The sequence below is a fragment of the Puma concolor genome, chromosome A3 (assembly GCF_028749965.1).
Source record: "Puma concolor isolate L17-30 chromosome A3, mPumCon1.1.hap2, whole genome shotgun sequence".
NCBI classification, from domain to species: Eukaryota; Metazoa; Chordata; class Mammalia; order Carnivora; family Felidae; genus Puma; species Puma concolor.
Genome location: NC_141669.1, coordinates 119,521,523 through 119,537,037, shown reverse-complemented (window position 1 = coordinate 119,537,037; position 15,515 = coordinate 119,521,523). Strand labels below are relative to the sequence as shown.

The 15,515-nt window shown below is 49.1% G+C and overlaps 1 protein-coding gene across 1 annotated transcript in view; it reads right to left on the bottom strand.

Annotated features, from left to right (window-relative positions):
• Positions 1-15,515, bottom strand: part of CTNNBL1 (catenin beta like 1) — a 162,093-nt gene that overhangs the window by 9,204 nt on the left and 137,374 nt on the right. The window contains exons 14-15 of the mRNA XM_086702162.1: positions 1,428-1,565; positions 1,105-1,177 (exon numbers count right to left, since the gene is read on the bottom strand). Coding sequence (XP_086558288.1) covers positions 1,105-1,177; positions 1,428-1,565 — 211 coding nt within the window. The remainder of the gene's footprint in view (positions 1-1,104; positions 1,178-1,427; positions 1,566-15,515) is intronic.

The window sequence follows — 15,515 nt, the reverse complement described above, 5'->3', positions numbered from 1 at the left end:
CAACTGGGTATCTCACCTGAGGTAACACAGTAAGGAAGAGAGCCAGGATTCAGTTCCGGGAGCCGGATCCCAGAGACCATGGCTCCTAACTTCTCTTCACTTTATTACATGTACCATTTATCCTCACCTTTCATCTCCCACCTGTAATGGGAGTTATAGGCCACCACAGGCAACACCCTTGAGTAAATCTAGCCTAATCCCTCACCTTGGAAATGGGCAGAACGAGGGCCGGAGAGGGAAAGTAAAAATCTGCCCGCAGCTACCAGCCCATCCGGGCTCTCCCTGAACTCTGTCATTATCAGTTCCTCGAAGCCTGATACGGGCCTCTACTGCCATGCGTGTAAGTCGGGGCTAAGTGGCCGGCGGGCGCGGCTGCACCCGAGTCCAGTTCGGGTACCCTTGTGATTGGGAACCTGCCCAGCAAAGGAGGCCTGGGGAGCCACTCCAGCTGAGCGAGGTCCCAAAGATGGAAGGGCATCGGAGGCACTGACTCCCTGGGGTAGGTGAGGGAAGCAGGGATGCTCACCTGACAAGAGCACTATCTGAGAGCCGAGCGCTAGACCGGACGCGGTCACGTCGTATCTCCTGAGCCTTTGCAAAATTTCTTCTAAGTCACATTCGCACAGCTGGGGAAGGCAGAGCCAAGGCGGGAAGGCAGCTATGCTCTTTCTGCTCCCCCACAGTACCTAAGCCTCACATCCTTCTGTCCTGCCTAATTCCGGGTATTTCCTGTTACTTCCTTGTTTTCTTTCTCCCAAGAAAGCAATTTCCTTCCACGGCACACAGTTTGGAAGTGGGAGTTTTTGTTTCGTGTTTTGTCTTATTTCTTTTTAATTTTTAACAAATGTTTCTGAGCACTGCTGTCTCTGATTTGTGAAGCATCTTTTAAATCCTGGAAGTGAAGGGTCAGAGGTACAGAACGCGCAGGCTAGTCTTCGGTATCCTGACAAAGACGACCTGGACACACGGGGAACACGACGGCACACCTAAGCCTGCAGTGCCGAGAATGCTGTGCACCAAAATCCAGGGGTAACGACAGAGACTCAAGAAGTAAGCATCACCTAGTTCTCCCAGAGCCCCAGACACAAGCAGCACCCAACTCACCCTTGATGATGTGCCTGACGATCTTGATGGAGCTCCCTCGCATGTTCAGGATCTGGTGAACCCTCTGGCGAATCTATGAGGAAGGGGAAGAGAGGGGAGAGAAAGGAAAAGCACCGTTTGTCCCTGCAGACGCCGGCATACATCGTGTAGCAAGTAAGCACCTCACGCCCACCCCTGAAGAAGAGGGCCCCCCCCCCGCCCCGCCCCCGGGAGTACAGGGAGCCAAGGAGAGTGAATCGGCTTCTTTCTTGGAGTCTCTGCCCCGGGAGGGGGCCAGGAGGGAGGCAGGCTCAGCCAGGCCCGGGCACGGCAGGCCCTCCTACCTGGGGCACACTGGCGTTGCAGATCTCCGCCATGATGTAGCAGATGTGCTGAAGGACAAAGAGCCCCGCGTCCAAGCGCCGGAGGTAGAACTCGTCCTCCGTGTCGTTGTCTATGATCTCCCCACGCCGGACCATGTCCTGGAAATGAATGAGCATTTGGGAATAAAAGCCGGACGGTGAACAGGGATAGACGGCAGGCTTGTAACATATAAAAGAACAACGGCAACAACAGAAGACCATTCTGCCTCGGATGTGTCTCCTCCTCCTCCCCCACTATATCCTAAAGTACCCTTCTTATGTCTTCATTTTTAATGGACTGGAGACCCAGGGGGTCAGGTTAAAGCCCAGTATTTTCTGTGCAATGAGTCAAGGCCAAAATGATCTCATCCACATATTCAACCTTAAAAACAAACAAACAAACAAGCTGACGGGGACACAAATCTCAGCTGTGTATCTGCTTCCACTCATTCTTTCCTTTGTGGTTCCGGCCTCTGCAAATCACCCCCAGAAGATGTACAGAACTCTCTTTCCCTTCCCAGTCAGGTGAAACTCGGGAGGAGAGGCCCTTTCTCCACAACTCCGTCTTGCTACCCTGGTGACACTGATGTCACAGCCACCCTCACGTGCACGTCCCTCACGCCGCGCCAGTAGCCAAACGCTGCCGCCCCTTCCGCTCCGCTCACGAGTGGGCACTCCCCCAGGCCAAGTCCCAAGGAGTGACAGGAGTCTCTTTCCTCACCCGCGGCAACCCCAGACCTAGCAGATTCGCTGTCCCCAAATCTATTCCTCTCCAGTGGATATTTTTTTTCTCTTTTTTGAACAGCTTTATTGAGATACAACGCACAACCCATACAATCTGCCCATTTAAAGTGTACAATCTGCTGGCTTTTAGTATATTCAGAGCTGTGCAACCATTGCAATTGCTGCGGGACATTTTCATCACCACCGCCCCTAACCCCCCCAACTGGTGGATTATTAACACCTCTGCCCACAGAGTTCCTCTCCCCACCTCAGGGCCTTTGCCGTCTTCCTTCCCTGGGATTCCTGGCTATCTCTGAAGCCAGCACTGTCTTACGCGCCCTCTACCACAAAGCCTTTCCTGATTATTCGAGGCTAGCCACTGCTCCTCTCCGAGTTCCCGAGAGCACCTCAACACGCCTCTCCCTGACACGACCTCTTCTCACACATCACGCTCACACTCATTTGCACCATCACCTCCCTCTGTTGATAACTCCCACCTGCAGCTCCCTCCGTCTCATGAGGGTGGACCATGAACTCTGGGAAAGCAGGGACTGAATTCTGTCTTCATGTCCCCGCTCAGTAAACATCCACGCGGTGAATGAAAGGGAAAAGACATCTCTGTTTTGGGCTGTCAGCTCTCAGGAGTAAGAACTGGGTGAGGGACTCATTCTGCGCGACTGGCAGACTGGTTTGAGAAGACAGGTGCTTGATACATGCTTTTGATGACAACAATCCATTTCTTAATTCCGTCAGTAGTTTTATGGCCATAGTTCCCTCTGACAACTCAGGCTCCTGTCACTGACAGAAGCCCTTGGGACCCCGCTTTCCACTCTCCCAAACTTGAAGGACTTACCACTTGGTTATCAATCTCCAACAAGATCCTTCAGAGACTATTTAGACGCAGATAATGCACTCCTTTATTTGCCCAAGGGGCCGGCCTGTAGCAACACAAGGCTACTTTTCATCTCCCTCCTAAAGGCCTCTGTCTGAGGCAAAGGAGGGCTATGCTGTCTGGCAAATCACCACCACTAATTCCTAGCTTCATTTAGTAGCAAATTCCTCGGTAATCTGGTAATAGTGTTAATGTTCACGAGGTAGTCATGGAGCACTGGACTGATGTCCAAGGAGTTTAAAAATAGAAGGGTCTCTTTAGTTTCTCATTTACTCATAATCATAACTTCCTGCTCCAGAACGCCTAAGTGTTCAGCAGCTGGGGACACAGGAAGCAAAATTACTCCTGACTTCCACTCAAGCAAAAAGCATTTGCTGCTAATACTTTACATTTCTGTAATGCTGTAGAGTTTAAAGTGTTATTATATATATGGTCCTTACTACCAAATTTAAAGAGAGCAGGGAAGGGATTATTAATCCCATTGTACAAATTAGAATCCAAGGCACACAGAGGTTAAGTAGGTTGCTCATAATTACATAATTACCGGTTACTAGAATATGGACTCCCTGGGGACAGGAATCCTGTCTGAATCACCTCTGAGGTAGAAATGATTAACATAATGCCAAGCGTTCAGATCCCAGCCCAGCTAAGCGCCCAGTGGCAAGGATGCCAATCTAAGCATTAGGCAGAAGAAGAGTAAAAACGGAGGTAAAGGGGAGGCCCTGGTCTTCTTGGTCACGGACAAGTAGGCTGTCTGGGGAGGTCACAGAGGCACAGGAAATGACCAGAAAGTAAAGGCATATGTTGCACGCTCAAGTTACAAACAATTACAAGTGGCAGGTGCCTATCAGGGTTGGTTAAGATGGGAGGGAGTCTGGGGAGAAGTGACTTCTGGGTAAGGTTTCAAGGTTCACGAGAGGGACAGCAGAATGAAGGCCTAAGGATGACGGCCTTCCGGGGATCTGAGGCCTTACGCTGTTCATGCTCTCTGCTCGCCAGCCCCCCCACTCTCCTCTTCATGCATAGCACAGACTGGCCTGCCCTCCACTTTCTGGCTTCTTCATCTCTGCTTGTAATGTTGGTACTTTCCCCACCACTCAAACACTATCATAATATATTCAAAGTCTAAAACGTGATATTCCTTTCAAAAGTTTTCTTGGCATCTTTGAAAACTTTTTCCAGCTTGAAAAGTTTTCCAACTAGATACTAGCATTTTTCAGTCTGTCAAACCCCTAAGACTTGGATTTATACCTCTTTTATGGCACCTCCCGTGACCTGCCTTGAACAGTTTTTCAGATGGGTGCCTCTTTCCTGTGTAGGCGCCTTGAAAGCAAGTGGTGAGTTTTACTCTTCTTTGTATCCTAGAAAGCACCTTGCATGGCACTTTGGGCACAGAAGGCTCTTAGAAAGCATCTGTCAGGATCGAAAGAAATGCAGGTAAAAGTTCAGTGCTGTTTAATGAGCTGTGTGTGCTAAGATTCTTGTGGACAGGGAAACAGGGAAACATCAGGGAGTCGTGAGGGCCGGGACCTTGGAGGGCCAGCTGGTGGGAGGCCGGAATGCTGGCCAGAGAGGTGGGACACAATGGGCTGCAGGCCACACTGTGCAGGAAAATGTAACGAGACTGCACAACACCTGTATGATGGACACGCTGGCTTAGAGCCCCGAGAGGCAAGCAGAACACACGGCTGGGAAGCCAGAGTATCAGCGGCCTGTGTGAGGAGGAGATCAGATGGAGGGGAGGAGAGGAGAGAAGAGGTGACGAAACTTCTAGAGGTTTGCAAACATGGAAACTGGGAGTGGAACACATTTCATTCATCTACCTGATCAGGATTTCCTGAACACCAACTCATGGGCCAGGTATCGTATGGTGTGCTGGGGGTGGGTGGCAAAGATAAATAAAGTGGTCTACATAATCAAGGAGATTACGGCTTCATGATGTTGACAAATATGAACAAATTATTAATTTTTAAAAATGCAGTAACGACTATTATCATGGACCTCTCAAATTGTACCAAGTGCCTTGGGAACCCAGGAGAAGGACACGCCACGTCTGGGGGGTCAAAAGACTTCGAAGGAGATGTCCACTTGAGGTGGATTCTGAAAGGTGCCTGACACGCTGGAAAGGATATTCTAAGCAGGTTGAGTAATAGCATGGATCGAGGCCTAGAAAAGTCAACCTGGCGAGCATGAGGCAGAGCAACAGTGGAGTATCCGTATCACTAAAAGAAAGGTTAGAAAGGAGTAAGGGAGTGTGTTTTTTTGCTTATTAGATCCTAGCTATCGGCAGATGGTATTGTTTTTGATTGATTGCTATACACGAGGCATCGTGTGAGGCAGTCTGAATAAAAACCACTGCAGCCACCATCTATCCACCTAGGGCGAGCAGCGAGTGCTTACCGAGGGCTTGTTATGTGTCAGACAGAGGTCTAAGTGCTTTTAAATTCCTGGAAGGCAGGGCTCACTACCCTTATTTTAGATCAGTAAATGGACTTGGCAGAGCAGCCTCCCCAAGGCTAGTGGGGGGCAGAACCGGGATTCAGACCCAAGTAGGTGTTCTTTTCATACGACCATGTTTGTGTGGGTACAGATTTCTGAGTTGTCAGAGAGAACAAAGGAAGATGCTAGGTAAGAGTGGTAGAAAGGCTCAAGAATGGAACTCAGCAAAATGAGGCTTCTTCATTTAGGTCTGAAGAGCCCTGGTGCTTTCTCCTTTTTCATACTCTTCCCCACAATCTGATCTTCTTTTAACCGGTTAAGGCAGGTACATACTGTACCTTCCCGTTTCTCTAAATACTGTCATCCAGAAAGGACGGACCCAAGAGGGCAATGCCAAACCCCATTTTTTCGTCTTTCCTTAGAACTTCAAGACTCTGACAACGTTCAATTCAACATTCTACTTTTAGATATACGGCCAGATGATTTGAAAGTGAAAATTTCAAATGTAGATCTGAGATACGACTTTAGCTCATCTCCAAGAAAGGCATCGCCATCGCTGCGTTGAACATGCACAAAGATGAAACAGAGATTGGCTTCTAAGATGAAGTCTCTGCCCTGACAGTTTTAGAAGCATCATAGAAACCAGCCAGCAGAGAAGGTGACTGCTGTCAGGATAGCACCTTATCTAGCCTGTTACAACTCTGTGGCAGGAATATTTACTGCTGAATGGATTCAGGGAAGTTGAACACAAACGTGTACTCTGTGTTTAAAGGGAAATAAAGGGAGGAGGATGATTATGTATCATTCTGATGGAAACTAAGAAAGTGTGGCTACAGTTCTTTTAGGAACATCTTCTTAAGTTTTGGTCTGTCTTCAGAAGTAGGATCATAGATCACCTTAATTATCAACGGATTACTGAATCTCTGGCTCCTTTTCTGGGATTCCAAAACACAAGATAAAAAACTGATGTGGAGATAAGGACGTAGAACTAACCTCTGAACGACTCTCAGGGTGTCTGAGACTCTAAAACGGCTGCCCGTGTGACACAGCTCGTGACCGTTTGGCTAGGATTCAGTCTCCGAAGTAATGTGAAAGTAATATAAACATTCGAGGAATGAAAAAAGCCATCATCACGAGCTTCTCTCCACCCTATTATTTCCCTCACAGAAGGTTCCGGAAGAACTGAAGGAGTCTGATTTAGAACACTCTGATGGGTATGTACTTGTGGGCACACAAGTAGCACACTTGCTTCACTGCCTGGCGGTAGGGAGGGAATGACTTATGCCCAAATGACCAGTAAGACATGCTTCAAAGCCAAGCAGATAAAGAAGAGGGTGAAGCTAGCTGGCCCCTGCAGAGATTAAACCTGCAGCTCCGAGTCCTTAGCACATGGGTGCTAAACTTAGTACATGGGTACAACAGGCCACAAATACCTCATTCTAAAAAAAGATACCCAAGCTCTCTTGCCTTCTTTCCCTTTTAAGAGACACTCTGACATTATAAGAAGCATTTAATTAGACACTGGGACTTCTCTGAATTGTGATGTATAAATTCTACAAACACGTTCCTCGGCCAAAGCAGGACAGAGCACTATACAAAAAAGATCGGATCCCACTAACACTAACTTACCAGCGTCCTTACACAAGTCATCTAACTTTTCGTGTCTCAGTATCCTTGCCTGGAAACGAGAAGCCTGCACTGGATCAGGGAGGGAAATAGGTTTTCTTCAGAGCGTCCCCTCTAGCTCACTGCAATGGCTCTCAAGTACTACATGGAAAAGGGCTGTGAGGCCAACTGGAGCTTGTGGGGCAAGAGCACTGAGATCAGTTGTCTATGTCTGTGCTGACTGCTGGACGGGGAGAGGCAGTGGGCCTTCTTCTGGCTGCCCTCATCTGGTGCTCTAGAAAGTTCCTTTTAGCTTAGATAACGTGTGGCAAATCTAGCAGTGAGCCACCTCCACAACCAGATGTGATGGATTTCTGCTTGTATCTGGGTATATATACGGACAGACTGAAGCTACTGACTAACGTGCTCCCAGACAGAAGAGCCACGGTCAGAAACGCCTCAAGCAGGAGACATGAACTGTCACCTTGATGGACACAATGGTCGGCACTGACGATCAGCTGATCCTCTCACAATAAATTAAACTTCCCTGCAACAAAGAGACAAGCCCCGGATCTGCTGTTCCATTAGATAGGCCATCCTAAAACAATCTGGACACGTAAATCGAGTGCTCTTCAAATGGCAATATGACTAATAGGGATTAAAGAGAAATCCCCCAAACCCACTAACTTCCTTCAGTAAACGTATCTTACTTTAAAAATTTTCAGGGGCACCTGGGTGGCTCAATCAGTGAAGCATCCGACTCTTGATTTTGGCCCAGGTCATTCATGGTTTGATCTATGAGTTTGAGTCCCACGTTGGGTTCCCCACCTACATTGTGGAGCCTGTTTAGGATTCTCTCTCTCTCTCTCTCTCTCTCTCTCTCTCTCTCTCTCTCTCCCCCTCTTTCTCTGTCCCTCCCCTGCATGTACTGTCTCTGTCTCAAAAAAAATTTGTCAGAGTGCAAATCTATCGGTACTTTAAACTGTATCTGAAATGAGGCAGGAGAGTTAAGTTAAAATTTAAAGGAAGTCTTTCACAAATTCATTCATTCAACTCTCACCTCTGAGGAGAGAGAAGGTGATTGTCTTCTTTGTGAAGCAATGACAACTCAACATCCACATAAGCGCTTTTTACCTTTGAAAGCAGGGTATCTTCATTAACCTCACTTGCCGTTTGTGCCCTGTGTTGGGCACGCACATTTCAAATATCATTTTCAGATTTCACAGATGGAAAAATGGAGACAGATGTCAAATGACTGTCACTGAGTTTCGGTTAAAGACTCTGGTGGAAGGTGATTTCCTCATCCAAGACCTTTTTCTATTTGTCTCATCCCTCTGGTGATGGAGGCGGGAGGCAACAAACGGGTAACGACAATAGCAATATTTCCAGAGGCCTCACTGTGTGCGAGGCACCGGGCTAAGCACTCCATGGATTTCTTATCTTTTCCTCAAAAGCAAGCACCCCAGGAGGCAGGAACTTTGACTATGTCCACCTTTCAGACGGGAAACAGAGGCTTAAGGAAGTGATATATCTCCTAAGGCCACAAAGCTCATGGCCGAGTAGGAGTTGGAGACAGGATAAAACCCACGGAAGTTTGGCTCCAAGCCTGTGATTACTTTCATAGCTCAAAGAAGGAAAAAGTCTTTGTTTTATAGACCTTTTCCAGTATCAGCATACGAACAAATAGATAGGATTTTTTTTTCTTGATGCCTTATCTAGGGACTGATGCAAACCAGCAGCATTAAATATAAGGTCATCTGGTTTCCTGGGCCTGTCTTTTCCTTGTAAATTGAAGAAATTTTTTTAAAAAAGAGGACAGGGGCAGGGGGGCAGGAAGAATTTATAGTTGGCCGGCAAATTCCACATGCAGTTTGGGGGAGTTGGGGGGAAAAAAAAGACACTCTGAAAGGTTTTGTGTGGTTCATTCCATGAGAGAGGGCTAGAATAAAAACTTAGATGGTAATTCAGTGAATGGCGCATTAAAAGTAGAACAGATTGCAATTCGCAGCAGCATAAGCCTGTTTGGGGGCTGCTAAAATAAACAGATTCGTCTCCAAAGATACACAAGGAGGTGGTGCGTGTGGTGTCAAGGTGTCGTTTCTGCAGGCCTGTGCGTTGTCCCTCCCCTCCCCCAGCCACATCCTCACTTTAAATGGTAATCTGTCGTCAGGAGCACTACCAAATCACGACCTTTCCGCGCGCCTCTCTCTCTCTCAGCAGGCAAGTCGCAAGCCTCCAAATGAGCATGTGGATGCCATTTCTAATCTGCCCCTGACAGGCAGCGAGCTGCCCCTCACTGATGGAAGGAGACAGTCATAAAAGAAGCTGCTACGAAGCCAGTAAGAATCCCTCTTGCCTTAATAAGAGGGGACGTGACTCAGAGCCCCGACGGGTCACAGTTACTGTCTGTAGTCGTGGGCAAGAACTGCCCCACCATTTAGAAAAGTCCCATTTCTTTTTTTCTTAAAAAGCAAGGGGGAGAGTTTAAGCCATGGGAGAGACAGGTAAGTGGAGACGTGTGGTGGGGGGAGGGGGGTTGTGCACAAACAGCGGCAAATAAAACCCCCTTCTAAGAGCTTCTAAAAAAGGGCAGGCTGTTACAGGAGGAACCTAGACATTGCCAGTCATTTTTAGCCAGGGAAACCGAGGCTGGAGAATTAATAGAAGGGATTTTTTTTTTTTTTTTTTTTTTTTTTTTTTGAGAACACATAACTAACTGACACCAGCTCTGACAAGAATCCAAGGATCTCAGGCCAGAGCTTTGCCCACACAGCAGAAACAGACTATGTGTTAGGCCAGCCCAGCATATAAGCATAGGACTGGTTTCTACAAATAATCTCGTTAATCTTCAAAGTGACCCTCTGGTAAAAGTGCCATGAAACTTAAAACATGCATAGGGCAAGTCATTCCCCAAAAAACAGAGTTCACTTGTGGCTAAGCTGAGATTTAACCTTGGGCCATATGACCTCAGGATTCATGTTCCTTCCACATTACCATGATGCCTCCATGACTGGTGTGCCTTCAATTTCTAAATGTACTGAAAAAGCAAAACAAAACAAAAAATACTCATGATCGCTCATTTGAATTTTGACAACATTTAAGCCAGCCTTGAGAGAACCGAGAGCTTCCCTGATAGCAGATACAAGAACACAAGGCCAGAGAAGAACAATCCTGTTGGGGGTGCTGAGAAAGTAAGATGGGTCCCTGCTTGTGAAGACTTAACTTTAGAGGGAGACAGTGACGAGTATACAGGCCAAAAAACACTTACAATAACAGCTACCACTTACGGCGTACTTCCTCGTGCCAGAAACTATTCTAAGTGATTTAAACGTATTAGTTTATTTCATCTTCCCTGCAACCCTTCAAGATACGTATGATTATTCCCCTCCTTTTCCTGATGAGGAAACTGAAGCAGAGGCCAGATGTGGGTCTGTGTGGTGCAGGCTGGAGCGCACAGGGGGCCCTGAGGGCCCTGGGGGCCCCGGTGGGGCCAGGAGGGCAGGGGAGGCTTTCTGCAGGAACCTGCTCAGCAACTCTGAGCAGCATGCTTGGCACACAGGACACATTCAACCTGCATTTACAGACTGGCTTTTCTGCCAAAGCTCTTAAGGATACGGAGGAATAAGCCCATTGCAGGGAAGGGGTGTGAGGAAGACGGCATGGAGAGGAATTCTGGGCAAACAGCAGAAGGCTGGAGGAAGCAAAGGTTACGCAGGCGCAAGCGGTACAGAACGGCGTTTGCACATCCCAAGGGGAAGGGCGGTGAGGGAGGGCTGCAGCTGGGCGGCAGGCAGGGCCCGGGAGGAGTTTAGAGCACAGCCTGCAGGTAATGCAGAGCCAGCGTGTCCTGGGTCTGGGTGGAGGAGTGCCGTAATGTGCTGTAATTTTAGGAAAATCTCTGGTTACTGTGCAGGGAATGAATCGGAGAGGACGGACCTCTGCAGGGAGACTGGCTGGTGAGGAGGGTGCGGCACTAACACGGGAGGAAAAGATGCTGGCTGTCCGAGTGTGAGTAGCGGTGGTGAGGACAGGGGAGCACGAAGAGCCTGGACAGAGGGTGGAGGTAAAACTATACCAGATGGACGCGCGGTGGGAGGAGGAGGAGAGGAAGGAGGAAGAGGATGATGCCCAGGTTTCGACCTGGTTAAACTGGTGAGTGGCCCCGGCACGGCGGGGGGCGGGGGGCGGGGGGAGGATGATACACAGTTAGGGCCACAGACTGGGCTCTGGACTCACTGAGCCACAAAGCCTACAGGTGATGTCCTGTGCGAGTGGCTGTGAGAGTCTGCAGACACTTGGGGAGTCACCAGCGCATGGCTCTGATCTTACCAGGCCCGCATCAAGCCTGTGAGGATGGCAGGGGGGAGCCCACAATCCCACTGAAACCGGGGGTCAGGGAAGATGAGAAAAGCCAGAGTGCGCAAGCCCACACCGCGAGGCAAGTGGCAGGGGCACAGGACCAGAACTGAGCCCCTCTGACTTCCTTTCCGGGGGTAGGGAGAAAGGCGGACTGATTGGGAAGGGGGCAGGCAGGGGGCCACAGAGGATGAGCAGGCATATGGCTAAGTCTGTGGGTGTCTAAGCGACAGGAAAAAGCACCAGGACACGGCCTCCCCCACCATCACGGGCTTCTACCGTCGGCTGTGTTCTGGCAAATTCATGGACCGAACATTCATGGAGAAAGTTTTGGGAACTGGTTTAAACAACAGCCGAGAGGAACTCTTAGCAATATTCTCCTTTTTTAAGGATGTCCCGGAAGCTTGCAGCACAGTTAGCATAAGAATCAACGGCGGTCTCCGACTTATCCTGTCTATATCCTTACCCAGTGCTCTAGGACCACGTACCCCACGCATGCATTCCTGTCCTCTACCCACTTCTGTACAAAACCTTAAATGAGTTTCAAATGCTAAAGAAATAGCCCAAGTCTGTTTCAGACATCAAGTCCTGTGGATACTGTTTCATCACAAGGAGTCCATCTTTCTCTTTCCAGGATAAAGCCTAGAATGATTTAACTGTGGCAAAATTAGCATGCAATTTGTAAGTCATTACAGTGCAAAGTATGTGGTGAGAACACTTTATTGAATAAACCTGCTGAGTATAATTTTCCCAGGAACTAAAAAAGGGAAACCTCTCTCCAAGGCTCTCCTCCCTCTTTTAAAATCCCTGCCAGTACCTATATAATTATGTCTCACTTCTGACAGTCAGGAGCCAGGCGTCTCTGTACATTTAACCAACAGAAGCCAGAAGGAACCAACGAGAAGTCAAGACAACTTTCCAACACCAGGGATCTCGGTATTTTCTGGGCTTTGTGTTGTTGGGGGAGTCAGGTGAAATCTGCTGAGACAAGCATCCTGAATATTTACAGATCATGGAGAACTGCTGCTCACCAGAAGAGTCTAAGAACTGCATGCCCTTTAAAAGTTCAGGTCAAATCTTGTAACCAGGAGCCCCGAGGGCAAGTCCAGATACACTGTGGCCCTGGAATCAAACAGTCGCAGAACAAAACATGGAAGCAGCGTGTCACTGTGCCCGACATGGAAGTCTTTGACAGTCACAAATCACTGCAGGAATGCGATTCGAACTGAATTTGTGTGGAATTACCAGGTTGTCCTGTAGACTCTTAAGTAGGAGGATTTCACCTTGTTGAACTCTGCCACAGTAGGCCACAGAATCTACACGGATGTCCTCAGATAAGTTTGATGATGGGACCAATTATAACCATTTATGTATTTTTGAGAGAGAGACAGAGAGAGAGAGGGAGGGAGAGAGAAAGCAAGCGAGCATCCAAATAGGGGAGGGGCAGTGAGAGAGGGGGCAGATCATGTCAAGTGGGCTCTGGGCTGGCACCAGAAAGCCTGACATGAGGCTCGAACTCACGAACCGTGAGATCATAACTTGAGCCAAAGTCGGACACTCAACTGACTGAACCACCCAGGATGATGGGGCTAATTATAGAGCAAAGAAAAATTAGGGTTAAAAATGAGAGTCAAGAAAAAGAAAATGAGAGTTACGGAATAATGTAGAAAAAACCTAGGACCCTCAATTTTCCTTCATACCCAAGGACAAATGTTAATTGCATCTCAGGAGCAACGGTCCTTCGTTTACTGCATGTCGGTCACTATGTAAGACCTGAGAATATGCTGAACGAGAGAGACTACAACACCAGAGACACAGTAAACAAATAACTTATGACAGGCTGTGAAGAGGCACCGGGGATGGGGGTGCTGCTTACATACGGTGATCACTGAAAACCTGTCTGAGGAGGTAACATTCAGGCTGAGACCTGAAGGTGGAGGGAAGCACCACACGAGAAGAGCCAGGACGGAGGGGAGAAGCAAATGCAAAGGCTGTGGGGCAGGAAGGAGTGCACAGTGGCAGGAGAGGACCTTAACAAAATGGGGAGCACCCCGATCGTGCAAAATCTCGCCGCGCTAGGAGAGTCGGAAAATGTGAGTGCACGTAGGGGCGATGGGGATGCAAACAGGCCTTAAAGAGACGACGGAAGATTGTCTGGCCACCGGCTATGTGCCAAACCCTGTGAATCAGCTTTCAGCTTTCGCCAGATCGCTCCTTTTGTAATTCCCCTAAGTACACAGGTTGGGACACACACCTTGAAAAGAAAACAGCACCGAGGAAGAAAATAAGGCAGGGAACTTAAGCTGTGTGTCCAGTCAGAAACAAGAAAGAAGTCGGGCTCTAAAGCCCATGCTCCCCCTTCTCATCCTGGGCTCCTGTGGTTTAACTTACCACTCACCCCCCACTGGCTTCCCGCTGCCCCTCCGCTGCTCCTGTTTCTCTTTAGTTGGATATGCCTGACACGTCTCCCATCTTTTCAAGTGCGGCTCAAGTCTTGCCTCATGCGCAGAACAGCTGAGGGTGCCCCTAGGCGCAGCCGACTGCTCCCCGCTCCCCGGGGGCCTCCGGCCCTCGCCAGCAGCGCCGCCCCTGGGGCCCCTTCTTCCACTGGCATCTCTGACTCTCACCCCTGCCGGCGGCTAGCCCAGTGCTTCGCACAGAGCAGGCGTCTGAGAAGTATTTGCCCAACAACTGGATTCTCTCCAGTGAATCTGGGTCAATTGCAAACCACGGCCATTTGCACTGTGCCCAAGGAAGTCTGAAGTTTGCAGTGAAGAAGGGGGCTCTGAGACACTAAAAATGTCAATACCTGACCCCCAGTATATGGGTCAATACCTGACCCTGTTATCTAAGGTCTTTTTTGTTGCAGACTTGGCGAAGTGTGTGAGATATTTATTCATTACTGATCTAACGGTCAATGTCATCAAATGCCTGAGAAATAAGCATTCAATTCGAGTCAACAAATATTTGCTGAGTTCCCAACGGGTGTAGGACATCCAAGTTTAATGGAGACGGGGTGGGGTGAGGCAGCAAATTGCTCATGACTTAAGAGAGAAGACTGCATGCGGGAGAGGTGAAAAGGAGGTCGTTTTGTTCCGAGCCACCGTCCACCTGCGAGGCGGCTGCATCTGCCAGGATGGAGCTGGAGTGCTGGCAGAGAGCGCTGCTCACGCATGCATCCTTCGCCCCCCCCACCCTGCCCTGTCTCTCTGCGCAGCACCGAGGCTGCTGGGCACTAATGGCCTTGGAATGTTTGCCAGTGCCCAGCAAAACGGCCTTGGCATCAAGGAGACAGAGGTCTGTCAGGGAATGGCAGGGGCCCCGGTGCCCGTGGCACACAGAAGCTCGGTGAATGCCGGGGCAGAGTGGCTGCAGCAATTACTCTCCGTCGGTGCTAATCAATTTCACACCCTCTTCGATGCTGATAACAGATAATCTGGTGGGAAGCAGGCCAAGTTTCCCACCGGCCGCGAGCAGGCTGCCCCCCCTCACGCCCAGCAGCTTACTCGGTCTCCATCGGCAAAACGTCTACTCCAGCTTCCCCTCAAATGACGTAGATGACGGTGCCAACTTTGGTCTGGCAGGGGGACTCCTTCTGGGACAGATGGCAAGGGGGATGCCCTCAGGAAAAGGACTGCCCGACTAACTTAAAAGTTGACAAGAACTGCAAAGGAAGCTAGGAGCACCAAGCAGGGGCCACGGTTCCTCCAAATTCAGCAAGGTGCTTTACATACTTTATGCTTAGTGTTATAACAACCCCAAGAGGGAAGTGTTATTTCCATTTTACAGATGAGAAAACCGGAGTTTAGAGACGTCAGCTCATCTGTCTGAGGTCTCAGAGCCAGGACGTGGCAGAGCTGGGATTCAAACTCGGGGTCCTGCGACTCCCCACTCACCAACCTTTTCTCCGAGGCCGCTGCTCCTCTGTATTCGGGACAGTTCGGTCACTGATCAGCCTCTCACTCTGCTTGTCCTCCACCCCGCTGCTGAAAACTGGCAGGGTCCCTAGAGGATGTTCACTTGAACCTGAGGCACTACTTTAAGCAGAGGAGGAC